A 27602-nucleotide genomic window follows, 5' to 3' on the forward strand; every position below is an offset into this window, starting at 1 on the left:
TTTCTACCTAGACTCTCCCTCCACTCTTCTCTGGGCTCACCTGCAGCTGCATCTGGCTGAGTTCTTCAAAATAAGGTACTAGCAATTTGGTGCCATAATTTTTGTAGTAACAGTATCTCCTCAATGACGTTAGCGTGAACTGGGATATGCTAATTCAGTTTACATTCTTGTCAGAATATAGGCACTAGTCTTGGTGTGTTTCAACATCTCTTGTTCCTGGACCACATTACTAGAGTTAGTCTACCATTAATATCTTTTTATTTGATGCATTCTATTTTTTCCATCAAAAAGAGCTGTGGCTTTAAAAAGCATCCATCGGTGCATCAAATGATGAAAAAAGATTTTCCCACAAACCACTGTATGGAATGTTGTTAGCATTTGGAAAAGTGACCTCTGTTATTAGCTGGAATGCCTTCAACTCTAAGTATCAGACAGACCTAATAATAAACAAGTAAGAGGTATTGTTGAAAATAACACAAAGTCCCAGAAGAAAGCAGTGTAGAATGCTAAACAGCTCAGTGACACCGTATCAGGTCAGCTTTGTGTGCTGTGTGCACTGCCATCCTTGGGTCACTGCCCTTCCAGACCACAGACTATATGCCAACGTCATACACAGGTGTAAGGAAATGCATCCAAAAGGTATGATTTCCTTTCACGTCTCTTCTGTTGTCTCATTTTGTGACAACTTGATCGCTGAGATCTATTCCAGCATTACATAGCATTCTCTAACTTCAACAAAATTGTAAAAATGGAGTTATCATGATTAGCTCTGACTAATCTGGATTTATTCCCCAAACCATCTGGGGAGGAGGAAAAAGAAATAAAACTCAGCTTAGCAAAGAAGGTGAGTAGCATCTATTAAACTACTGATCAATGTGTTTCCAGGAGGTATTGGGAATAGAAGAAAGGAGGTAGAGACACTATACAGGAGTCTATAGTTCTAAATATAAGTATATAGTTACTGCATTACACAGACCTATGGTTACATGCCTCAATAGCTACACACTGAATATATTAAGGATATAAAATGAGCATTTTATTATACACTACCATATTTTTTAGAGTGCAGCATTACCATTGACAACTCATGTTAAGTCATGTAAATACCATTTTTAATTAACAGCATTTATACGATTGACACAGAGGTAGCTAAGATAAACCCTTAGAAATATGTATGATTTCTTCACCAAATGGGAAGTTTGGAAATCATAGCCATACTTACTTATGGTCCAGAATAGTGAAAAGGTTTGTGATAATGGTTTGTGTGTGTGTGTGTGTGTGTGTGTGTGTGTGTGTGTGTGTGTGTGTGAGAGAGAGAGAGAGAGAGAGAGAGAGAATGACATTTAAAATATATACTGATCAATCTATCAAGAAGATGGAAATATTTAGAAGTGGGCAATTCTGAGGTATTAAAAGGCTCAATAAACCCTCTTGTGGCTTCTTGACTGTAGAGGCAGTTTGGTAATGATGGCCATAGCCACTTACTTGTTTTAGGAAAAGATGGCTGGCTTACACTTTAAAACTGCCATATAGTTTATATACACACAGCTTCTCTGAGAAATCAATCCCCTGACACACGGTCTGCCAGTTCCCCCAGTGTAAATGTTCTAAGGCCAAGTTACCAACATGAGCCTGGGATGGATGCAGTGAGTCTGGAAGAGAGAAGCAGTGGTACTCCATTCTACAGTGCTCTCAGCATGTAGGCCAACGGTAGCAGCAAAGATAATAGTGAAAGACAGCCAATTACTGGGAATGATGGGTGCTAATTATTTCCTTTGCTCTCAATATAATTTACCTGTAACTTCACTAATTTTAAACAACTGATTCACAAAATTCCTGAAATTTTAACAATTATCAGCACTTTTAAGTTGGTGTGAGCTGCCCTTAAGACATCACCATTTGTGTATAGATACATGCATATAAACATATTTACATATGCAAACATATAGATAGATCCACATTCACACGTATGTCCATAAACATACATAATTTTATCAACCTACAAAGACACTGGTGGTACTTAGTATATAGAAAGTATACTATTATAGTTATTACACTAAGGGTTCATATTTTTTCCTCACATCCTTACTGAGTTCCAATACATAAATCAAGCACTTTCTAAATTACATAAATGTTACTTTAGCATACTCACACAAGGTCTACAAACATCAGATGTTCTTTACATATATGTTTAGTGTTATTGTTACTCACTTTGAAGTTTTATACACTCTTATGAATACAAGTAAAATTAATATTACCCATTATATTTAAAATACATTTTTGAAACACATTTGGAAGACACTACACAATTTAAACTCCATAGATTTTTTTAACCATATTGTTTATATGAATGATTTCCCTTCAATACAATCTTTCTAATGAAAGTTTTTATTTTCTTAAAAGCATTCATATATTTGAACAAAATGGCATTTTCTAGTACTCTGTGGCATTCTTTGGCATTCTCTAAGCTCATTTTAAAAACTGTACAACCAACTTGACAGGCATAAGCAAGGTGAACATTTAGGATGCTGAAAGAGCCTTCATCCTCGTGTGAATTCTCTGATGCTTGGTGAGCACTGACCTCTGACTGAAGGTCTTTCCACACACATTACACTCATAGGGCTTCTCCCCTGTGTGAGTCCTCTGGTGTTTGGTAAGAGCTGATTTTTCACAGAACATTTTCCCACATTCATTACATTTGTAGGGTTTCTCCCCTGTGTGGGTTCTTTGATGTACAATCAAGTTTGACTTCACACAAAATGACTTCCCACACTCATTGCATATAAATGGTTTCTCCCCCGTATGTGTCCTCTGATGGACAGTGAGGGCTGACCTGTGGCAGAAGGATTTCCTACATGCATTGCATTCATAGGGCTTCTCCCCTGTGTGTGTTCTTTGATGTTCAGTAAGGTTTGACTTGACGCAGAATGTTTTCCCACACTGCTTGCATTCATAGGGTTTTTCTCCTGTATGTGTTCGCTGGTGGTTGGTAAGGTGTGGTTTTTGGCAAAAGGCTTTCCCACATTCAGTACATTCATATGGTTTCTCTCCTGTGTGTGTTCTCTGGTGTTGGGTAAGGTTTGATTTCTCCCAAAACATTTTACCACACTCACCACATTCAAATGTTTTTTCTCCCAAGTGAGCTCTTCGAGACTGGGTGGGATGTGATTTCTTGCTGAAAAATTTCTCATTTTCATGGTATTCATAGGGTTTTCCCCCCATCTGTACTATCTGATGTCTAAAGAGACCTGACTTTCCCCAAGTTTTGCTACTCACTTTGTACTCTGGGGCAATCTTTCTCGGGTAAGCTTCCTGATGAACAATGTGAGCTGAACCATCACAGAAGATTTTCTCATATTCATTACGCTCACAAGGACTGTTTCTCGGAAGAAGAGCTCTCTGATGTCCAAACTGTAGATCCACATAAAAGGACTTTCTACAAATACTGCATTCATGTGATTCCATGTGCAAATGAGGTTTCCGAGACACACTTAGCTTCAGGCCATCAACCAAAGTTCTTCCACAATCAGTGTGTTTATAAAGCGTCTCCCCTAGCCGAGAGTGCTGATTCACACAAAGGGCCACTTCCTCACTGAAGCCTTGTCCATCTTCATTATACTCAAAAGGCTGATCAGAAACCGGCTGAGTGAGATCCTGGCAAAGGCTGAGGCCATTTGGTTTCTCATTATATTTATAGGATTTTGCTCCTACAGGAATTTTCTCATGCCTATTATTAGGGAGTGATTTCTCACCTACATTAAACTCATTCAGCTTTTTTCTGGAATAGCTCTTTTTACTAATAATTACACCTGAAATATTCTTTAAATTCATTTCACACGAGTCACATATTTTGAGCAGAAAACTTCTTGAAGAAACAGGGTCCATTTCTAGACTGGAAGTTTTTCTTGTGGTACCCCCACCTTCTACATGTATGATCTTGTTGGTGAGCATGAACGGCCAAAAAGGTTCATCTTCATTTTCCTGGCTTCTCTCTAATAGCTCATCCACTTTCCATTTCCTTTCTACAAATGAGAGAAAAAAAATCACAATACCTTATGAATCTTTTTTTTTTTTTTCAGAGATGAGGACCGAACCCAGGGCCTTGTGCTTGCTAGGCAAGCACTCTACCACTGAGCTAAATCCCCAAGTCCCCTTATGAATCTTAATACTTGTCTTTTTTAAGAAAGGTTTTTGCTAAGGGTGAGAAAACACACAGAGAAAAAGTCCCTCCACAAAGCAGAGGAGGGACTTGGGAAGCTGAAATATCTTAACACATTTCTGATGGATGTGTGGACTTTTACAGAAATTTTCTACTCTATGGTTAAGTGTTTTGTTTTAGATTCAGTTTCCTGGGACTGGAGAGATGGATCAGTGGTTAAGAATAGTGACTGCTCTTCTAGAGAACCTGGGTTCAGTTCCCAGCATCTGCATGGCAGCTCACACCTGTCTATAACTCCAAGATCTGACACCCTCACACAACCATACTGGCAGGCAAAACACCAATGCACATAAAATAAAAATAAATTACTATTATTATTTTGTTGTTGTAGTTGTTGTTTTGAGACAGGGTTTCTCTGTATAGCTTTGCACCTTTCCTGGATCTTGCTCGGTAGCCCAGGCTGGCCTCAAACTCACAAAGATCCACCTGCCTCTGCCTCCCGAGTGCTGGGATTAAAGGTGTGCGCTGCCACCACCCAGCTTTTTTGTTTTGTTTTGTTTTTGTTTCTTCAAGACAGGGTTTCTCTGTAGCTTTGGAGCCTGTCCTGGACTAGCTCTGAAATTATTTTTTTTTTTAAAAAGTAGATTTTGTTTCCTGGTACAAACTGAATCCAACATTTTCTTTAGCAGCCTGGTTTGAGGATAAAAAACACATATGCTGCTATGGAAGCAGGGATGGGGAACTGGTTATAATATTTAAAACACTATCAATAGAAACTTCAAAACTAGACACAAAAAGGTTGGAGCAAAATGCAATTCGCAGGAAACTAGAGTGGCTGATTCAGCAGTCACACCACTGAAAAGGTGAGCCCAACAAACAACGGAAACAAGCAAAGCGGCAGCAAAGACCAGCAGCCAAGGGCTTTAGATGGTGAACTGCCCTGGGTGGGAATGAGACACAGTGAGCCTGACGCCTCGCACAGCACTGCAGGAGGTCCCCACCAGACGCCGAACACATTAGAGTTCTAGAAGCACCCACTCCTTCAGGTCCCAAAGAACGGTCTGAAAGTCCAGGATCTAGAGGTTCTTTTCTCTCCCTGTATTTACAGGAATAGTTTTCTGAAATGCTGTGGGGAAGCATGCTGGAAAGGAGAAATAAACTCTAAACGTGTAGTACTAGCCGGTGGAAGTTATCTGAGCTGTTATCCAAGGAACAGAAGATTCACCAAGGAGCCGTTGCATAGTTTTTACATACACAGACTATCTGAGAACTGTAACAAAGGAAGAAGTAAATCTGGCAGAGTCCAAACATGGCCGACACCAAGCTCACCGTGTATTCTGCCTCATATGCCATCTGTTCACATCCTGGTTACTCTGAAGCTCTGAGTGCATGTATTTTTCTATACTGTATGCTTGGGCCTGTCTTTATTCTAGGGTTTTCATTTACTCATAGGTTTTCTGCTTTAACATCTAACATACCCTGTATTTCATTTACATGTGGGACCCTCATAATCATATTTCTATATCTTTTACTGAGACTTTCAGTACACTTTATCACAAAAACCTTGGCTATCCTTAACTATTGGTACTCAATGCAAGAATGTTAATCATATGCTTAATTAAAAAAAAAAACTATGGCAGTCTACTGTCCTAAAGACCAACAATTAAAGTTATGATTCTAGCAAAAATAATTCAAAACAAAATAAGCAACAAATAAAACTTTATATTAATTGATCCACACTAAATGTTTAAATCTACATTCAATATACCCATTAAAAATCTGTATACAGAGGGATGAAAAAATACTCTCTATAGTGCTAGCTGCTCATCACTAGCAAGGTTCCTTCCTCAACCAGGCACATTTCAGCCTTGGTTCTCTTGAACAAAATGCTACCTTAATTGAAAAATGATGAAAAACAATAAAGAGAATGAAAACCAAACTCTCCTACAACATCCACACCGCCTTCAGACTCCACTTGCTCTATCCATTACACGTACTGTACACATGACTCACTGTAACATGAAATAAGTCCTCTGCTTGATGCTGCATCTATCTCCTGCCAGAACCCGAGCCGGGCTCTTGGCAGCCATTACTAGTCTACTTCCTTTGCATCCTCTGAGGAAATGTCAAGTAGAGATTCTAGACAGCAATATAAACGTGGATTACCCTTGACTTCTCCCTGATGAGTTGGAATACACAGGAGACTGTGGGAATGCCCACTAAGCACAGGTAGGAAACTTGCAGAACACTTCCTAGAAGTACCAAGAACATGACTCCTCTGAAGCCTGGATCCATAGCTAACCTGACCAGCAGCATCCAATAGACCAGGAAAGGACAACTAAGAGACAACTAAGAGATCCTTCTTTTTGGAAGAAAACCTCCGTGGGAAAGAAGTCTTATGCAACCTGGATGATAAGAGCTGAGTTCTGGGCCTATAGCCACTGGAGGGTTGTAGAAATAAAATATGTGCTTGTAATAGCAAGAATGTGCTCCGACTTAATGGGTAGAGTAAGCACACAATGTCTAAACACCTCACAGATACAGTATCACTTATTTGATAATATCAAAAGGAAATGAAAATTTAGACAAAGGAGAGACATAGACGTATTTCAGGTATAGAAGTGTGCTGGCTGGTTCTCTGTCACCTTGACAGAGCAATAGTCCTCTGAGGGGAGGGAGACGAAACTGAGAAACTGCCTCCATAAGGTCCCACTGTAGGCAAGCCTGTAGGGCATTGCTAATTACTGATGGGGGAGGGACCTGCCCATTGCGGCTGGTGCCACCCCTGGGCTGGTGGTCCTGGGTGCTGGAAGAAAACAGGATGAGCAAGCCATAAGCAGCACTCCTCCACGGCCTCTACATCAACTCCCACCTCCAGGTTCCCACCTGTTTTGAGTTCCCGCCTTGGCTCCCCTCAGTGGACTATGATGCAGGATACATAAGCCAAATAAACCCTTTCCTCCCCAAGGAGCTTTTGGTCATGGTGTTTTGTCACAGCTAAATAAACCCTAACTAAGACAGAAATTATGAGGTTTAGTATAAATTCTAGAGAACAAAAAGAAATATGAGACAGGTAGAACAGAATCATGTAATAGTTGGAATAATTTAATTTTTTTCTATGGGCTACCATCAGGGTAGTGAAAGAAAAACCAGATGCTTCATGTGAAAAGGGGTGTGGGGCAATAACAGCACTCGTGAGGCAGAGGCAGGCAGATCTCTGTGAGTTCAACACCAGCCTGGTCTACAGAGTGAGCTCCAGGACAGCCAGGGCTGTAGCACAGAGAAAACCTGTCTGGAAAAAACAAAAAGAAAGAAAAGGAGAAAGGAGAGAAGAGAGAGAAGAAAGGAGGAGGAGGAGGAGGAGGGGGAGGGGGAGGGGGAAGAGAAGAAGGAGGAGGGGGAGAAGGAGGAGGGGGAAGGGGAGGAGGGGGAGGGGAAGGAGGAGGAGGAGGAGAAGGAGAAGGAGGAGAAGAGAAAGAACCCACAGCAGGAATTACACCAGGGGAGGAGGAGGAGGGGGAGGAGGGGGAGGGAGAGGAGGAGGAGGAGGAGAAGAGAAAAGAACCCACATCAGGAATTACACCAGGGGAGGAGGGGGGGGAGGGAGAGGAGGAGGAGGGGGAGGGGGAGGAGGAGAAGGAGGAGGGGGAGAAGGAGGAGGGGGAAGGGGAGGAGGGGAAGGAGGAGGAGGAGGAGAAGGAGAAGAAGGAGAAGAGAAAGAACCCACAGCAGGAATTACACCAGGGAAGGAGGAGGAGGAGGAGGGGGAGGGGGAGGGGGAGGAGGAGGAGGAGGAGAAAAAGAAGAAGGAGAAGGAGGAGAAGAGAAAGAACCCACAGCAGGAATTACACCAGGGTAAGAAAGAAGAGAACACAGACATAAGGGTTTTTTGCGTGTGCTCAGTGAAAAGTAATCTTATGAACAAGTACAGGTGGCTTTGAAAGAAAAATAGCAAGAGTAAGATGAAGACAGCAAGAGCTGAACAGATGTAGTACAGGGAACTCACGGATGTCACTCAGAGGAACTAGTAAGATGATGATGTGGGAAGATACTTGATTCCTCAGAAAGGGAATCAGATTTGTGTAGCTTAGGTGTTCCTTCTACATCTCCTCCAATGGAAGGATTTAATAACTTCATAAAAGTATATCATCCCTTGATTGCTCTAGCTGAGCATCTAAAACCATGGCCTAGAAAGGGGGCTGGGAACTATGGCGTGAGGCACTTCCTTACAACTGAAGTATCTTTTATGTTTTAAAGGGGAAACAGAGAGGATGCAATATGGATGGGGGCGGAGGCAAGAGGGGCATGAAGACCAAACAGAGAGAGAGAGAAAAGCAGCAGCAGCCGCAGCCAGGACTGCACCAAAGATGTTCACTGTCTGGTCTTTTAAAAGGACATCTACCTATCTCGGCTGGCTCTACATTTCATCTAATCACACATCATAACACCACCTAAAATTGACGCCTTCAAATAGATACATCTAGTTCCAGCCTCAGCAAGGCATTCCACTCTTGGATAACTCCAACCTTAAAGTGAACTCCAGGCCAGATTTGAACCTCCAACTTTTTCCATTTAAAACTGAATCTGTAATAATCCTTTCTCAATCATGTTTGTTCTGTGGCTTCCTGACTTGTCCAGTTGCTTGAGATAAAAAGTTCAAGTCATGTTTGACTCTCTTGTACTCTTTCTCCAACAGCAATCTCGTGGCCTTATCTTCAAGATATCCATACAAACCCAGCACTTCTCAGCGCCTCTGAGATGATCTTGGCCACTACCCTTTCTTCTGGGGTACACAGGAGTTTCTTAGCTGGTGTCCCTTCCTAGCTCGTGTCCACCCACTAAACACATCCCCACAACTCCTGCACAAGCTAGACAAATCCTTTGAAGCTGAAAATAAGTCTGATGACTCAGTCTAATCTACATGAACTCAAGACAGAGTTTCTTGCATTCCTCGGGATAAAATTACTGTATCTCCATGAACCATGGAGATACTACTCACAACATCATTCCACCTGGCTTTCCCATATACCTTACTTCCCAGCCACGATGGTCTGTCCACTACTGTTCAAACAGAACAAGCCTGTCCTAGAGGCCTGGAACCTCTAATTCTCTCTGTCTAGAATACTTTCAGTCCAGATGGTTTATATTATATAATAAATATTATATAATATATAATTTATATATATATATATATATATACAAGTATATTATAAAATAAAATTTAAAAAAGGAAAAGAAAAAAGTCTTTCTGAACAAGAAACAGACAGAGGAATCATTAAGGCAACAGGATGTGGGAAGCTGTCCTTGGTCATTTCCAGAAGTCTGGATTAAAATAGAACATTTCTGAAAAAATATTCCAAAGGTAATTGTGGTACTTTGAATAGGATGGCCCCCATAGGCTCATAGAGTTTAATGTCTGGTCACCAGAGAGTGGCACTACTTGAGAGGGATTAGGAGGTGTGGCCTTGTTAGAGGAAGTGTGTCACTGGGGAGTGGGCTTTGAGGTTTCAGAATCTCAAGCCAGGCCTAATGGCTCACTGTCTCTTCCTGCTACCTGTGAATCCAGATGCATACTCTCAGCTACCTCTCCAGCACCATGTCTGCCTACATGCTGACATACTTCCCACCATGATGACAATGAACTAAACCTCTGAACTGTAACCCAGCCCCAATCTTTTCCTTTGTAAGAGTTGCTGTGGTCATGGTGTCTCTTCACAGCAATAGAAACCCTAAGGCAGGAACCTACCTTACCCAATGACACAAGGCTACTTTCTCTTGCCAGTGAACTCACTACTGTACCTGGGTGGCATTGGAATCTGTTTTCTGGTATCCAGGGATCTTCTCCTTGCTCTATCTTGAAGATTACATCTGGCTTAGTCACACAATACCCTGTTAAGAGAAAATAACCCAGGCTGGGTGCTTAATAGCTTAGCTTTGTGAACTTAAAAAAAAAAAAAATGAAGGAAAAGAAAGGTACAGCTTCAGCTACGGTTCAGGAAGGCCCTCAACATCCTGCAGAAAGGTGAGAATACACCATTGTCACAGCAAAGAGAGATAGATCATCTCAGACCCTAAACGTTTAAGACTCCTAAGCCTCAAATTGGACATTACAAACATTCCCTCCCAATCTTGGAAATGTATGTGACTGGTAGCCACTGAGGAAAAACCCTTACCTACTGAGACAAAGTTGCTATAGTTCTCCAGGATCACATCTCTGTAAAGCACTTTCTGAGCAGGATCCAGCAAATACCACTCTTCCTTGGTGAAATCCACACACACATCCTTGAATGACACATGCTCCTGTAACAAAAGATCATTTTTCTGTATGAGGTCATCAGGACTGGGCAACATAGAGAAGATTTAACAGACCGAGTTTCTTTAGAGTTTATTGAAAAATAATAATCAGGATTAACCCCCCCTCTTTATTGCTACACTATGTAGAATAAAAGAAAGTAGCTTGCCGGGTGGTGGTGGTGCATGCCTTTAATCCCAGCACTTGGGAGGCAGAGACAGGCAGATCTCTGTGAGTTCAAGGTCAGCCTGGGCTACCAAGTGAGTTCCAGGAAAAGGCACAAAGCTACACAGAGAAACCCTATCTTGAAAAAACAAAAAAAGAAAAAACAAACAAACAAACAAAAAAAACCAGAAAAAAAATATATTATACAAACTGAGATTCTGCTAAAGGTCTAGGAGTGTTTTAGCTGCTATGAATATTCTGAGGTAAGCAAAAAACACAGTTCCTATTTTTCAAAGTGCCTATGTAACCTGGTAAGAACACATAAAAGTACATTTATTAAATGGACATTGCAAACCTGGGAGTAGATTCACTTTTTACTAGAAAGTAAACCTTGAAATGGGTTAAATAAATAATGATATTGATAAACAAGGGACAGGCTCCCACTAAAAAAAGTCCATGGCGATTAAAGTACTTGCCCTGCAGTCTAACCCCACAGGACAGGATCAATCCTCTCTGCCTGAGGACATTGTTTTCTAGAGTCTCATGGACATTTTCTTAAGCACAGTAGTTTTATTAAATACAGTAGACAGATACATGGTATTTGAACCAATAGTGAACAAGGAGTAAAATAAGCAATATAAGCAGACCCACGGTGACTCAGTTACTGAAATGATTAAATATAAACTTCAAAATAAATTGTGGCTAATATGTTCAATAAAGCAGGAAATGCAGAAAAAAATCATGAAAGGATGGGAGGACTCAACAGACACATGAAGGCTGTGATATGTGTGTGTTGTTGGGAAAGGTTAAGATAGCAGACAGAGGCCATTGTCCTCTGAATAGTTTTTCTACTCCTTTTCCTGGTTCTTTTCCCACTCCCTAAGTGATTACAGACTAGTACACAAAGCGCTACTATTAGTATATTCCCTATTTTCTCTAAAGCTGATACTCAGAGGTGATGACTGCAAAGATGGTGGTGAGCTGTTTTCACAGTGTAATCACCCCTGAATGCTGACTGGACTGTGAACAATCCCCAGGGGGATGGCTAGGAACAGATCCCGCAGGCTGCAACTTCACTCGATGACGATGTCCTCTGCTGTAGAGTTTCACGAGGTCCCACTTATCAGCTTTCGGTTGACTATGCCGCCAGGACACTGTTCAGAAAGCCTCACCTGTGCCTGTTAGTTGAAAAGTATTACCCCTTTCCTCTAACAGGTTCTGGGTATCAAGTCTTAGGTTGAGGTCCTATAACCATTTTTTAGTTTGGACTTCCTAGAAGTGAGAGGGAAGGCTGTTGTTTCATTCTCTGACATGCAGTGTTCAATGAGACCGTGGCTTGTTGAAGAGGCTGTCTTCTCCAATATGTATTTTGGGCCTCTTTTTCAAAATTCACATGGATGTAAGTTTATGGGGTTTATCTGTGTTGAGATTTTTTTTAATGGGGACTGTACTGGACCTGTAGACAGCTTTGAGTAGGATGGCCAGTTCACAATATTAATACTATAAGTATATGAAAATGGGAGGTCGCCGGGTGGTGGTGGTAGTGCATGCCTGTAAACCCAGCACTTGGGAAGCAGTGGCAGTTGGATCTCTGTGAGTTCGAGGCCATCCTGGTCTATAGAGCTAGTCCAGGACAGGGTCCAAAGTTACAGAGAAACCCTGTCTTGAAAAACCAAGAAAAGAGAAAGAAAATGGGAGGTCTTCCCACCTTCCTGAATTGTGGTGATATATTGTGTACCCCAATAAAACTTATCTGGGGATCAGAGGGCAGAGCCAGCCACTAGATTAGACAAAGAGGCCAGACAGTGATGGCACACAACCTTAATCTTATCACTTGGGAGACAGAGATCTCTGTGAGTTCAAGACCACACTGGAAAAAGGGCCAGGCATGGTGGCACACACCTTTAATCTCAGCATTTGAGATCTCATGCCTTTGCTTGAGATCCTTTAATCCTTTAATCCACCTTTAATCCCAGGAAGTAAGATGGCAGGGCAGAAAAGGGTATATAAGGTGTGAGGAAACAGGAACTCACTCTCTTGAGGCTGAGGATTTCACTGAGGTAAGAACATGGCTGGCTTGTTCTGTTTTTCTGATCTTTCAGCTTTCACCCCAATATTTGGCTCCAGGTTTTTGTTATAAAACCTTTTAAGATTCATGTTACACTGCATCTTCACTAACTTCTTTCTTCAATATCTTAAAGTTTTCATTGTACAGGTCTTTCAATTCCTTCGTTGGATTTATCATTTTAAAAAGGTGGCATGTAGGAAGGCTCCTGACTCTCTGTGTGTTACATTGTATCCTGCCACTCTGCTGGGTTTAACAGCTTTAGGAGAGTCTTTACCTTCTCTTATGTATAGAATTGTATCATCTGCAAATATTTTGAGTTTGTCCTTTCCCATTTGCATTCCTCTGGTCTCCTCCTGGGGTCTTGCTGCTCTTGGTGAGACTTTAAGTGCTATGCTGAACAGGAGTGGATAATCTCAATCCTAAGTAGATATGCTTCAAAGTTTTCTCCACATAGCATGATGATGGCTCTGGGCTTACTGCACTGTCTTTACTTTAGCATATGTTCCCTGTATCCTTAGATTCTCCAGGGCTTTTATCATGAAAGGATATTGGTTTTTTTTTGTTTTGTTTTTTTGCCAGAGCTGAGAACCGAACCCAGGGCCTCGCACTTGCTAGGCAAGTGCTCTACTACTGAACTAAATCTCCAACCCCAGGATGTTGGATTTTATCAAAGGCTTTTTCTGCACCTAATGAGACAACCATGTGGTTTCTGTCCTTGAAACTATTTTTACGTGGTATATTATATTTATTGATTTACACATGTTGAACTATCCCTTTATCATTGAGATGAAGCTGACTTGATCATGGTAGATGATCTTTTTAAAATGTTCTTGAATTTGATTTGTAAGTTCTTTATAGAAAGCTCTTTTGTGTCATCAGACTGTCCCTATAATTCTCTTTGTTGGGTCTTGCCTGGTTTGGGTATCACAGCAATACTGGCTTCACAAAAAGAATATGGACAAAGCATGGTGGTGCACAACTTTAATCCCAGATTTGGAAGTAGAGGCAGGTGGGTCTCTCTGAGTTTGAGGTCAGCCTGGTCTACATAGTGAATTACAGGACAGCAAGGATAACATAGTGAGAACTTATCTCAAAATAATAATAATAATAATAATAATAATAATAATAATAAATAGAAGGGTTCCATCCTCTTTATTTTATGGAATAATTTGACATTAATTTTCTTCTTTGAAAATTTGTCAGAACTCTGCTCTGAACCTATCTGGTCCTGTTTCAGTTAGAGATTTTAAATTAATATGTCTACCTCATTGATTCTTAGGGGCTATTATTATTTATCTCATTCTGATTTAACTTTAGTGGGTCATATACTTTTAGAAATTCATCTATTTATTTAGATTTTCAAGTTTAGTGGAGTATAAGTTTTTAAAGTATATATTTTTTTAATTTTATGTGCATTAGTGTTTTTTTAAAAAAGATTTATTTATTTATTATGTATACAGCATGTATGACTGCAGACCAGAAGAGGGCACCAGATCTCATTACAGATGATTGTGAGCCACCATGTGGTTACTGGAAATTGAACTCAGGACTTCTGGAAGAGCAGTCAGTGCTCTTAACCTCTGAGCCACCTCTCCAGCCCCTTAAAGTATATTCTTAATGACTCTCAATTTCCTCAGTATTTGTTCTAATATCCCCCCCTTTCATCTGTAATTTCATTGATGAGTCTTTTCTTGTGGAGGAGGAGTTTAATTTGTTTAATGGCTTGTCTGTGGGAGGTCATCTCCCACCAGTTAAAAGGGTTCCTATGAGGAAGAGAGAGGGACAAGAGACTTTTAGATAGAAAGATGCAGGGCATTTACCCACCAACCCCACAGCTCCCCAGAGTTTTCTTGAGTGTGAGCAGCAGGAAGTATTAGGTAGAAGGATTTAGATTGCGGAGATAAACAGATAGAGAATAAAGGATAGCCTTGAGAGGGCCTGGAACCTATTCCAACCAGCCCTGACTGTCTCTGCCCCAGGGTATTTATAGAGATGCCAAGGGATGGCGCAAAAGACCTCCCTCCAGCACAGCCAAATGCAGACTATCTCAGACACCTGCACTCAGGCCCATGGTCCTAATCATCCTCTCTATTCAGACCTGCTGAGTAAAGGCACGAGGAACATGAAAATGGACTCCCACAGAAAGATAGAGAAGAGGAGACAGAAAGAAACACAGGATAGCTTCGGGAGGACCTGGATCAAAACCCAACGGCCCTTCTGCCTTTAAAAGGGCTTTTTATAACAATGCCAAGGGGTGAAGCAAAAGACCTCCCCCTTGCTAGATCAAAGCACACTGCACAGCCAAGTGCAGACCCTTCCAAACACCTGGTAACCATGCCTGTGGCCATCCCTTTATGCAGCCCTGCTAGGTAAAGCAAAATCAGATTCTTGGACCCTGAGTAAGTTCTCACTAGGAAACCTCTGTGGGTCTCTACTCTTGTCAATCATCAATTCTTTTTCAAATAATCAACTCTTTATTTTCTGTTTGTTTGTACTTTTGTTTCTATTTTATTCATTTCAGCCCTGGTTATGATTACCTCTTCCCTTCTAGTGCTTTGGGATGTTGTCTATTCTTATTTTTCCAAGGTTTGTAGGTGCATCATCAAGTTATTTAGATCCCTCAAATATAATGATGTAGTCACAAAGAGCTAAAAACGTTCTTCTTAGGATTACCTCCGCTGTGTTCCATAGGTTTTTTGTACATTGTTTTCATTTTCACTCAATTTTAAGATTTTTAAATTTTTCTTGTTTCTTCCTTGACTCAATTACCATAAAATTGTGTCGTTTAGTCTCTGTGAGTTTGTATATTTCCCTTACTTTTCTGTCCTAGTTAGAAATACTATTACTATGACGAAACAACATGACCAAAACCAGCCGGCTTACACTTTCACACCATAGTCTATCACTGAAGGAAGTCATTAAAGTCACACAGGGCTGAAACCTGGAGGCGGGAGCTGATGCAGAGGCCATGGAGGGTGCTGCTTACTGGCTTGCTCCCCATGGCTTGCTCAGCCTGCTTTCTATAGAACCCAGGACCACCAGCCCAGAACCTCCGCTATCAATCACTAATTAGGAAAACTGCCCACAGCCAGATTTTTGTGGAGGCATTTTCTCAGTTGAGGTTCCCTCCTATCAGATGACTTTAGCTTGTGTCAAGCTGATATAAAACTAGTCAGTACTTTCTATTGCTGTTGCTATCTAGCCCATTCCATTGTGGCCAGATAGAATATGGATGTCTTTTTCAATTTTCTTATATTCGTTAAAGCCTGCTTTCTGTTTTAATTTGTGGAGAGAATTACATGTGCTGCTGAAAAGAAAAGGATAATTAGTGTTTTTGTAGAATGTTCTATAGAACCCTGAGAGATCCATTTGACATGCTATTTAACTCTAATGTCTGTGTAGTTTTTGTCCAGCTCACCCATCCATTGGTGAGAGTATTAAACTCACTTTATTACTATATTGGGGTTAATCTGTGGTGTTAAATCTAATAGTAATTCTTTTATGAAACTGGGTTCACTTGTGTTTGGTTATATATGTGTTAAGAATTATAAAGTCTTCTTAGTGAATTAGTCCCTCTGATAAGTGTGGGACTCTTCTAAATAGTTTTGGTTTGAAGTCTATTTTGTTGGCTATTAGAATACCTGTGCTGCCTGTTTCCTAGTTCTGGTTACAAGGAACAGCTTTGTCATCCTTTTACCCTAAGGTAGGGTCTACTGTTGGTGGTGAGGCATGTTTCTTGAAGCTATCGAAGAGATGAATATTGTTTCCTAATCCCAACTGCAAGTCTGTGTCTATTCGTTGGAGAATTGAGACCATTAAGAGTTATTATTGAACAATGTGTATTAATGTCTGCCATATTGTTGGGGTATTTTTAGGCCTCATTTCTCCTTTTTAATTTACTGTTCTGAAACTGTTCCAGGTGAACTCTTTGGTGTGTTTACCCTTGTCTTCAGACTGAAGTATTCCTTCCTGTAAGTACGCTCTGTAGAGTTAGTTTAGCAGACACAAATTATTTTAATTTGTTTTATCATAGGAAGTAATTTCTCCACTCTGAATAGTTTTGCTGGGTATAATAGCATGGTGGACAGTTATGGCCTTTCAGAATTCTGAATACATCTTTCCAGACCCTTCTTATTTTAATCTCTCTTCTGAATAATCAAGTGTTATTTTGATGGGTCTGATTTCTAGATGACTTAATATTTTTATCTCTTGTAGCTTTTAATATCCTGTCTTTATTCTGTCATCCTAATATATCCTAGGGAGTTTCTTTTCTGGCCCTGTTTGGGAGTTCTGTAGGTCTCTTGTGTCTAGGTGAGTATCTTTTTTCCCCCAGCTTTGGGAATTTTCCTATAATTATACTTAAAATATTCCTATTTCCTATCCTATCCTATAATTATACTTAAAATATTCCTATTTCCTATCTATAGTGCTTTTATCTTTTTATGCTCATAATCTGAATGTTAGATCTTTTCATGGTGTCCCAATACTCTCCCACTTTCTGTTTAAATTGATTACTGTCTGTGACTGAATGATTCAGTTCCTTTACCTTGTTGTCCGTCCTTGATTCTCTGTTTCCCATAGGATCCACTCTGCTGGTGAGGCTTCCCACTTGTGTTTTATATGGCTTATTGAGTTTGTCATTTCCAGCACTCAAGTTTGGGTTTGCCTCAGCAATCTTATTTTCATAACTGAGACTGACTTCCTTTTCATCCATCTTTTTGGTTTTGTACTCCTGGAGCTGCCCATGTCCTCTTTGAATTGTTTAGGCTTATAATTGTTGTTTGAAAATACTTATTCTTTTTAATTGTCTGAAAATTCTCCCAAGTCATTTTCATGGTGTCCTAATGCTTCCCCTGTGCTTGTTAGTGGTTATGTCAATCACTTGAGAGGAGAAAACTTGCTGAGAAAATGCCTCCATAAGATCAGGCCATAGATAAGCTGGTACTCTATGTAGTGGGTGGCGCCGCCCCTGCCTGGTGGTCCTGGGTGTTATAAGAAGGCAGGCTGAGCAAGTCATAAGGAGCAAGCCAGTAAGCAGCACTCCTCCATGGCCTTTGCTTCAGTTCCTGCCTCTGGGTTTCTGCCTTGAGTGCCTACCCTGACTTCCTTTGATGATGATGAACTGTGGTGTAGAAGTGTAAGGGAAATAGACCCTTTCTTCCTCAAGTTATTTTCAGTCATGGATTTTCAACACAGCTATAGAAACTCAAACTAAGACAGAATCAATTTAGGATTAGTTATTTGTTAAAGAAATGTGTTTTGTTTTGTTTTGTTTTGGTTTCTGTGCTGGGAATTGTGCATCTGGAGTTTGATTGTTGGTCGAGTTTGGTTTTTTTTTTTTTTTTTTTTCATTTTTATTCTTTAAACTTAAGTCACTTCTTTCTCTCAGCAGTGACTGTCTCCAGTGTTCGGGACAGGATTAAGTCCTAGCAGGACTGAGATGTCATTCTCCTTGTAGGATCGGCATTTAGGACTAGACGTTAATCTCATGTACTCCTCCAAGGGTCAAGTATTGTCCTGTGTCAAATAGGGCCTCCTACATGGATCTGCAGCTTCAGCTGGGAGTTGTGACTCTTCGTGTTTGTGGGTTCACCCAGAGTCCAATCCGGTCCCTCCCTGGGTCTGAAGCTTCACCTCAAGTCACCTAGAGGTGCGGAATTTCAGACACACCTGTGGCAGAGTTAAATCCAGTTCCCCATCCTCTGACCAAAGCTTCCTCTGAAGCCACTGAGATATGGAATCCGATGACACCAAGAGTCAGTCCAGGACTTGTCCACAAGCCTGTGTCCACAGCTTCTATCAGAGCTGCTGGAAGATTCAGAATTTCTTGATCCCTTGCAGTCCAACCCAGAGTCAGATCTGCTCACTACCCCGGGTCTGCACCTTCTCCTGAAGCCTCTGGAAGGTATGGACCTCCCTAAACACCAACAGGCCTAACCCTGGTTCAGGACCAGTCCACACCCTGGGTCTGCTGGGAGAAAACCTTTTCTTATACTTCTGACAGAGAATCAGCATCTAGAATACACAAGAAACTAAACTAAACAACTAAACATCAACAAAAGAAATTACCCAATTAAAAGATGTGTGTAGGTCTGAACAAGAGTTCACAAAAGAATATAAATAGCTAGTAAACATTTTTTTAAAAAAAACACCAAAATCCTTCACCACCAGGGAAAAGAGGATTCTACCTTACCCCAGTCAGAATCATCAAAAATGCAAATGCTAGCTGGGCGGTGGTGGCACACGTCTTTAATCCCAGCACTCGGGAGGCAGAAGCAGGTGGATCTCTGTGAGTTCAAGGCCAGCCTAGTAAGTTCCAGGAAAGGCGCAAAGCTACACAGAGAAACCCTGTCTCGGAAAAAAAAAAAAAAAGCAAATGCTGGCATGGGTTTAGAAAAGAGGAACCCTTATATACTGTGAGCAGATTAAACCAAGGCAGCCACTTTGGATATACGTCTGGTGATTAAAAAAAAAAAAAAAAAAAGCCTAAAAGTAGAACTCCACTGACCCCAATATACCACTGTGAACATGCACCTGAAGGATTCTAAACTCTGCTGTAGAGACATTGACACAGTTTGCTTCACTGTTCTAGTAACAACAGGTAAGAAATGGAATCTGTTCTAATGACAACCAGCTGAAGAACAGACAATGAGAATGTGGGACATACATACATTGGAAATTTATTCAGCTGTAAATAAAAATAAAACTATGGCATTTGTAGAAAAATTGGTAAAACTGAAAAATATTACACTGTGTCCGGTAATCCAGGTCCACAATGTCAAAAGCCAAATGTTCTCTCTTATTTGCGGATCACAGCTTCAAATTCTTCCATGTGTGTCTTTAACTTGGTATGTTTATAGAGACTTGGAAGTGAGAAAGGGGCCTTGGTGGAGGCAGAAGAGAAGCGGGAAAGAACAACACATGCTGTGTGAAATGGAAGGAAGGAATTCTGGAGAGGAGAGATACAGGAGCAGGGCACTGCAGAAATGGAGTTCTGGAGGAGGCAGAGTAACCAAAACCAAAAACGGATGAAAAAGCCACACTAAAACTTCTACTTTATACACTAACTTATATCTTTTTATCTTCTATTTTTATGCATTACTAGTATGGGGGTGTGTGGTGGTTGAAAGAAAATGGCCCCTAAAGGGAGTGGCACTCTTAGGAAGTGTGGCTTTGTTGGAGTGGGCGTGGCCTTGTTGAAGGAAGTGAGCCACTGTGGAGGCAGGCTTTGATGTCTCATATATATGCTCAAGCCACACTCAGTGTCTCAGTTCACTTCCTGTTGCCTGTGAGTCAAGATGTTCAGTACCTCTTATTCTATGAAAATCAATTCAAAGTGGACTAAAGATCTTAATGTAAGACTGGCATAAGACCTGCACTGTAAGAGAAAGCACTTCAAATTAGACACACTAGTCAGAGTTTCTTAGAGGAAATAATACCAAGATCTGAAATATAGCATTTTACCAAATATAAAGTTTAGCCATAGCAAATCATGCGTGGGGGGGCGGGAATGGGGACAAGGAAAGGGACAGCATACAGAATGAGGGAAAAATAAACTTTGTTAGCTATACATATGACAGAGAATTTATACACAGAATACATAAAGAACTCAAAATAACCCAACCAATAAATGAGCTAATGAGATGAATACACTACTTTCAAAAGCTGAAATACAAATGGCCAATGAACATGAAAAGTTTTTAAAATCTCTAGACATTAGGGAAATGAAAATCAAATTGCTTCATGACTTAGAATGTTATGTGAGTTCACCCGATGGGTTATCACCAATAAAATAAAGAACAACAAGTGGTAGGCAGATGCCCTTACTCACTACTGGCAGCAATATAAATTGGACCAGTCTTGAGGGGAATCAGGACAGAAGCTCCTCAAGAGACTGGAAACGTGACTCAATGGATAAAATGCTTTCTGACAAGAACGAGGACTTGAGTTCAAACCTAAGAAAACATGTAAAGGCCGGGCATGCTAGTATATGTTTGTGATCCCAGTATTCCTTCAGTGAGATGGGTGGCAGAGACAGAATTTCTGAAAGCTCGAGGGTCAGCTAGAAAAGAGACTCTATTTCAAACAAGGTGGAAGATGAGGGCCGGGACTCAAGGTTGCCCTCTGACCTCCACACTCCACTGTAGCACATGAGCACCTGCACACACACACATCTCTCTCTCTCTCTCTCTCTCTCTCTCTCTCTCTCTCTCTCACACACACACACACACACACACACACACACACACACTCACACAGGATAATAAATTGTTTTTTAAACTACAACTAAAAACAGATCTAATACTGACCCAGCTATACCATTTCTGAGTATATAGCCAAAGAGCTCTATGTTGGTTAGGTTTTTTTTTCAACTTAACATAGCCAGGGTAATCTAGATAAAGGAAACCTCACTTAAGAAAATGCTGCCATCAGAGTGGGCTGTAGGCAAACATGTTCTTAATTAGTGATTGATGAAGAAGGGCACAGTCCACCATGGGCTGTGCCACCCCTGGGCAAGTAGTCCTGGGCTGTAGAAGATGTTGTTTCCAGTTTCTACTTTGGCTTACTTCAATGATGGACTCCTCCCAAAAATGCTTTTTGTCATGGTCTTCATCATGACAGAGAGAAAACTAATATAGGCTTTAAGTCAAGAGACCACAGAAGTATTTCCACATTTATATTACTGTAGTACTACTAAAAGAGCAGAATTATAGATCACAATCTAGGTGTCTGTCAACAGATGAATACTGAAGAAAATTACATATGCACAATGAAATTTTATACAACCTTAGAAGAGGATGAAATTATGCTGTGTTCTGAAAAAAGGGTATAATATCAGATCACCATAACAAACCAGACTCAGAAGACAAATATCACATTTTCTCTCACTAACGGATCTTAGGTTTTCTTTAGATAATGTCTTTTGTGCCTTTGATAGTAACTTTTCTTTCTGGAGCTGAGGACCAAACCCAGGGCCTTGTGCTTGCTAGGCAAGTGCTCTACCACCAAGCTAAATCCCCAACCCCGATAGTAACTTTTATTAGATGTACTCAGCTCAACATACACATTCTGCTGGATAATGTCACATTTATCCATGTGACGTGAGATAACATAAAAGCAGAAGGGAGATGGGGGGGAGTGTGGAAAGAGATTAGCAGATGAGGCCAGGCCAGGGATAGAGAGGAAGAAATGGGGGTGAACATGTTCAATGTGTACCATCAACGTAAAAGAAATGACCTATATGAAATCCATCACAATACACAATAAATCTATAGCAGCAAACATGTTAAACAATAAAAGAATATATTTAAAAGGACTGAAAACCCTGATTCCATACCACTCTTAGGCATATGCCCAAATGTCAGTGCATCCTACCACAAGAACACTTGCACAACCGTATTCACTGCTGTTCTATTCATAACAGCCAGAATCTGGAAACAACCTAGATGTCCCTTAACTGAAGAATGGAAAAAGAAAATGCACATTTACACAAAAGAGGATTACTCAGCTGTTAAAAAAACATAACGTCATGATATATGCATGCAAATGGATGGAACCAGAAAAAAAGTCACCCTGAGTGAGGTAACTCAGAAAGATAAATATGGTATGTATTCACTTATATGTAGACATTAGCTGTTAAGTGAATGATAAAAAAAAAAAAAAAAGCTACAATCTGTAGACCCAGAGAGGCTTACCTATAGAGAAAGGGGCTGGGTGGATGGAGGATGACACACAGGGATCTCCATGGGAGGAGAAAATAGATTTTATGGATAGACTGCAAGTAGGGTAGAGGGCTAGGAAGGGAGAGGAGAGGAGATGGGTTGAGGGAAAGGATGTGGAGAAAGATTGCTAGAACTGAGGGACATTGAGGAGTGGTGTGGAAACCTAATACAGTAGAAGCTTCCGAAAATATGTGAAGGGATCCTAATAATAATCTCCAAATAATAGGGTAGACAGAATGCCACCTGGCCATCTCTTGTCACCAAATGAAGCTTCCAGTAGTGGAACTAGGTTACATCCGATTGAGCTGTTGACCAAAGGGGTCCCATGGAAACCCCCAAACAACCCAGACTGTTCCCAAGACAACAGGTTACGCTCCAAAAACTGACAGCCAAGCTTCACTGCTAAAGACAACACCCACAGAACTCACTGAACATTGAGGTCGAGCTGGTACCTACATAGAACCTTCACCTTACGTTCTAGTGTGTATAGTGTGGGAGGTACCCTGCAGGCTGCCAAAAAGGGAACATAAACACCAACCCAGACACAAACCCTTTGGTCTACAATCTGTCCTGCCTGCAAAATATGCCAGGGCAATGGTGGCTCAAAGCTTGTGGAAATAACCAACCAATATCTGATTTGACATAAGGTCTACTCCATGAGATGGAACCCATACCCAACAATACTTGGGTGGCCAAGAACCAGAGATTAGACTAGCCCAGAGACCTAGGGTAAAATCAAATACTACTGGTCTTTAAAAAAAGTAAAGATAAAATGATTCCTAATGATACTCTGCTATATTCATAGATCAATGCCTTATACAGCCATCATCAGAGAAGCTTCCTCTTGCAGCAGATGGGAATAAATGCAGAGACCCACAGCCAGACTTTATGCAGAGAGAGAGAGAATTGTTAGAACACACAGCTCAAAATGGGATGTCTCCCTCAAATCCCTTCCCTCAGAGCTCACGGAACCCCAAAGAGGAGGAGGAAAGAGTGTAAGAGCCAGAGGGGATGGAGGACCCCAGGAGAACAAGTCCCTCTAAGTCAACTGAGCAAGGCTCACATGAACTCACAGAGACTTAAGTATCACGCCGAAGGTCTGCACCAGATCCTCTGCACGTATATTATGGCTTCCTGTTTAGTATTTTTGTAGGATTCTTCAGTGTGAACAAGTGGGTCTCTGATTCTTGTGTCTTCTCTTGGGCTCCTGTCCTTCTGGTTTGCCATGTCCAGCGGACATGATGGTCTTTGATTTATCTTACTTTATGTTATTTTGTTACATTTTTGTTGCTATCTCTTAGAAGCCTTTCTTTTTTCATGAAAGACAGAAATGCAGTAGATCTAGAGAGGTGGGGGAGACGGAAGGAACTGTAATCAAGATGTACTGTATAAGATAAGATATGCAGGGATCTGAGGGAGCTAAGAGTGGAATTGGAATCCCACAAGTAAAGAAGAAAAAGAATGGCTGAAAATTCCCCCAAAGTGAGAGGCATTGCACTTCAAAATCCAAACCCCTAGAAATACAAGAGAAAGACCTACACCAAACCAAACTAGGTAGTATCAAGTAATGACCACTGAGAGAGCCAGTGTCTGGATGGTTTTACTTTAAACTTTAAGGGACAAAGGCAAAGGGTCACAGCTGGGGCACAAAACTGGTAGAAGGAGAGGTAGCGCAGGGAAGAACAAACACTTCATGAACAATAGAGCATGGTGACTCTCTAGGGTCCTAACACCAAAGACACATTGTAGGGTTGGCCCACAGGAGGAAGAAAACAGGATGATAACACACATAAAGTAGAAAGGTGACCAGATGGATGCTGCTGTAATTTAGCTGGGAAGTTTCTACATCTAATGTAAACTCCAAGTCAATCAAATGCTTAAACATAAAATGCATAGAAGGATGAAAAGACATGAGAATGTGGGCACACGACACTTTACTGTTTCTGAAACACTGAACTAGCGAACAAGATGGCCTACAAGTCACATAATCCACAAACATCCCTATCCCTCTCGACAGTAGGAAAGCCAGAAGCCCAAGAGGAAAATGGCCGAAAGAGAGTACAGACAGTTGACAAAAAAGTGAACAGACACCCGTGCTGCCTAATTTTATGTCACCTTGACACAGGCTACAATCACCTGAAAGAAAGGAACCCCAGCTGAGAAAATGCCTCTATAAGATAGGGCTGTAGGCCAGCCTGTAGAGCATTTTCTTAATTAGTGATTAATTTCTTAATTAGTGATTGATGAGTGAGGGCCCAGCCCACGGTGGGTGGTGCCATCCTTGGGCTGGTGGTCCTGGGTTCTGTAAGAGAGCAGGCTGAGCAAGCGGTAAGCAGCACTTTCCATGCATCAGCTCCTGCTCCCAGGTTCCTGCCCTTCCTTCCATGAGTGATAGACTATGTGGAGGTGTAAGCTGAATAAATACTTTCTTCTCCAACTTGCTTTTGGTCCTGGTGTTTTATCATAGCGGTGGTAACCCTCACTAAGATAACGCCATTAGACACATGAAAAGATAATGAACTTCACTCAAACTGCAGGAGAAACTGTATCACTTTTTACTCACAGTCACCCCAAATCCAAAAACTTAACCACACAATCTACAGGAAAAGCTGTGGAAAAATAAGGATTCTCATGTGCCTGCCGCCACTGAGATCATAAATGGTCACTCCAAAACAGTATTCCCATGAAGGTGATCAAGTTCTGGGAATTCATGAACATAATTACACAAATAACATGATATATACACTAGTGCACACACACACACGTGTTTACAGTTTAAGTCTTTCAACATAGTTTGTAACCAGGAAAGAACAGCAGTAGTTTTTTGTTGTTTTTCAAGATGGTTTCTCTGGGTAGCCTTGGAACTCACTCTGTAGACCATGCTGGCCTCGAACTCATAGAGATCCACCTGCCTCTGCCTTCTAAGTACTGGGATTGAGGCATGTGCCACCGCCGCCCAGCTAGAACAGCAGTAGTTTAATAAACTTGGACATTTACTCTTCACCTGCCATGGGATTGTGATGTAAAGAAAGAGAGAGAGAAAGAAAGAGGGAAGGCAGGAAAGCAGGACGGTCGGACAGACAGATGGACAAATGAACGGCAGCAGCAATCTGCGTTGTCGGGGAAACCTCTGGTGCACAGCACGCTTGTGAAGTGAAAAAGAATGGCAAATACAGTATACAGGCTTGCCATGCAAAAGGTGGTCCCCTGAATGGCAGGACAGGCTTTGCTGTGAGCTCATTAGAAATTCAGAATTCAGAGGGCACGACTCAGTGATGAAGCACGTGACTGCAGAAATTCAGAGTCCAGCTGAGCTTGTGGTCTACCTCATCCCAGCATTAGGACCACAGAGGCAGGTCATGAGTCAATGGCCAACCGGGGCCACACAGCAAGACCCTGCCTCCAAAACTCAGGAGCAGAGTACTTGAGTGTATTCAAGGCTCTGGAGTTCATTTCCAAGGGAAAGAAGAAAAAGACGAGGGAAAGAGGAAGGGGGGAAGGGAGGGAGAGAGGAAGAGGAGAAGAGAGGGAAAGAGGGAGGGATGAGGGAGAGGAGGAAGGAAAAAGGGAGGGAGAGAGGAAGGGTTAAGGGAGAAGAGGAAGGAGGGAAATCTATCTCCATCCATTATCTCAGAACCCACGTTAAAATGATGCTGCAGGTGCATCTGAGTTTGAGAAGCCCTTGAGATCAGGTTTATAAATAAAAAGGAAAAGGATATATAAGAACAGTCATGCATATTTTTTTTAATTGATTAACACTAGAAAATATTTAAGTAGCCATTAACTATGGTAGGATGACAATACATTTATGTCTGGAATTGCCCCAAAATTTGCCAACTGACCTAGCATAATTATCTACAGAATCTGTTTCATGCTCAGTGAAAATGTCTCAAAAGGATAAGCATCATCCGTCTACAGGGAACAGAAAGTGTGGAGTGGGAAGGAGTACATACTTCTGTATCTTTTGTATTACTCCCCACCCCCCCCCCCCCAGATTTTTAAATTTTATTAGCACACTATTTTAAATGTTAGTATATTACTAATTCAAAAACATTAAGACACCTGACACCCATCAGCAAAACAAAGAGCAGAAGATGGGGGTTAAAAGCAATGTCTGGGGCAAAAAGAAAGAGCTGGTGAGAAATCAGTCGTGAAGGAGAGTGTAGAGCATGGTGTTCCAACAACAGAAGCACTTTCAAATACATCAGTCTCTCTCTCTCTCTCTCTCTCTCTCTCTCTCTCTCTCTCTCTCTCGTCTGTGTGTGTATGTTTTAGTTTGTCTGTTTTGGTTTTTTGCTTTTTTTTCTTAAAATTTTTTTGGGGAGAGAAAGAACATGAAGCTGAGTGGGGAGGGTCTGGAAGGAGTTGAAGGAGGGGAAAGAATTAAAAAGAAATACACTGTATGAAGAACATTTTTAAATAAAAAGAATTTTGTTTTAAAGTAATCCATTGTCAGCTGGGCAGTGGTGGCACACGCCTGTAATACAAGCACTTGGGAGGCAGAGGCAGATGGATCTCTGTAAGTTCGAGGCCAGCCTGGTCTACAGAGCTAGTCCAGGACAGGCTCCAAAGCTACAGAGAAACCTTGTCCAGAAAAACAAAACAAAACCAAAAAAAAAAAAAAAAAAAGTAATCCATTGTCAGCACTACCAAATGCTGCTGGCAGTCAAGAGAGGCAGAGGCCTAACTCAGGTGGATGGTGGTGAGGGGATAAGGCCTTATCTTCAGGTTGGATGTAAATGAGAAGTGTAAACACTGCCTGTGTGCACTTTTACCTGGAAGCACAAATGAGCAGCCTGGGCATTTAGAAGAGCTGCTTTGAGAATACATGGGATGGCAATTCCTCCACCTACTTTAGCGTTTGTTCCTGGACAAAGTAGGAGCCCCAGAGCAATCTACTCCAGCCTCAGTGTGGGAACTTACTCCTGACACACACAGGCTCTGCTCTTGCAGAAACGGTTACAGGAAACATATCACATTCACCTCTGTGTGGCTACCAGAAAACACACAGAACACTCCTGTAAGTTTAAAAATCCTCCATCTAATTCTGTCAACTCTTCTAATTCAAATGTTTCTGTGGCTGCAACATTTTGCCTGCTTTTACTGTTTCATTGAAAAAGAAATACAAATTCTTAAAGCAAAATAGGAATAAAAAAGCCAAAAACTCACCTGGGATTTGTTCATTTTCTGCTCTGA

General features: G+C 41.2%; 1 protein-coding gene across 1 annotated transcript; it reads right to left on the reverse strand.

Annotated features, from left to right (window-relative positions):
• Window positions 1-1305: 1305 nt before the first annotated feature.
• On the reverse strand, window positions 1306-27602 carry Znf248 (zinc finger protein 248). The gene is made up of 4 exons (XM_036182398.1): window positions 27576-27602; window positions 10333-10459; window positions 9959-10048; window positions 1306-4022 (listed from the first exon to the last, which is right to left on the reverse strand). Exons 1-4 carry the CDS (start codon window positions 27588-27590, stop codon window positions 2521-2523), a joined length of 1734 nt encoding a protein of 577 aa, XP_036038291.1. The 5' UTR covers window positions 27591-27602; the 3' UTR covers window positions 1306-2520.

The sequence above is a fragment of the Onychomys torridus genome, chromosome 3, assembly GCF_903995425.1.
Source record: "Onychomys torridus chromosome 3, mOncTor1.1, whole genome shotgun sequence".
Lineage (NCBI taxonomy): Eukaryota > Metazoa > Chordata > Mammalia > Rodentia > Cricetidae > Onychomys > Onychomys torridus.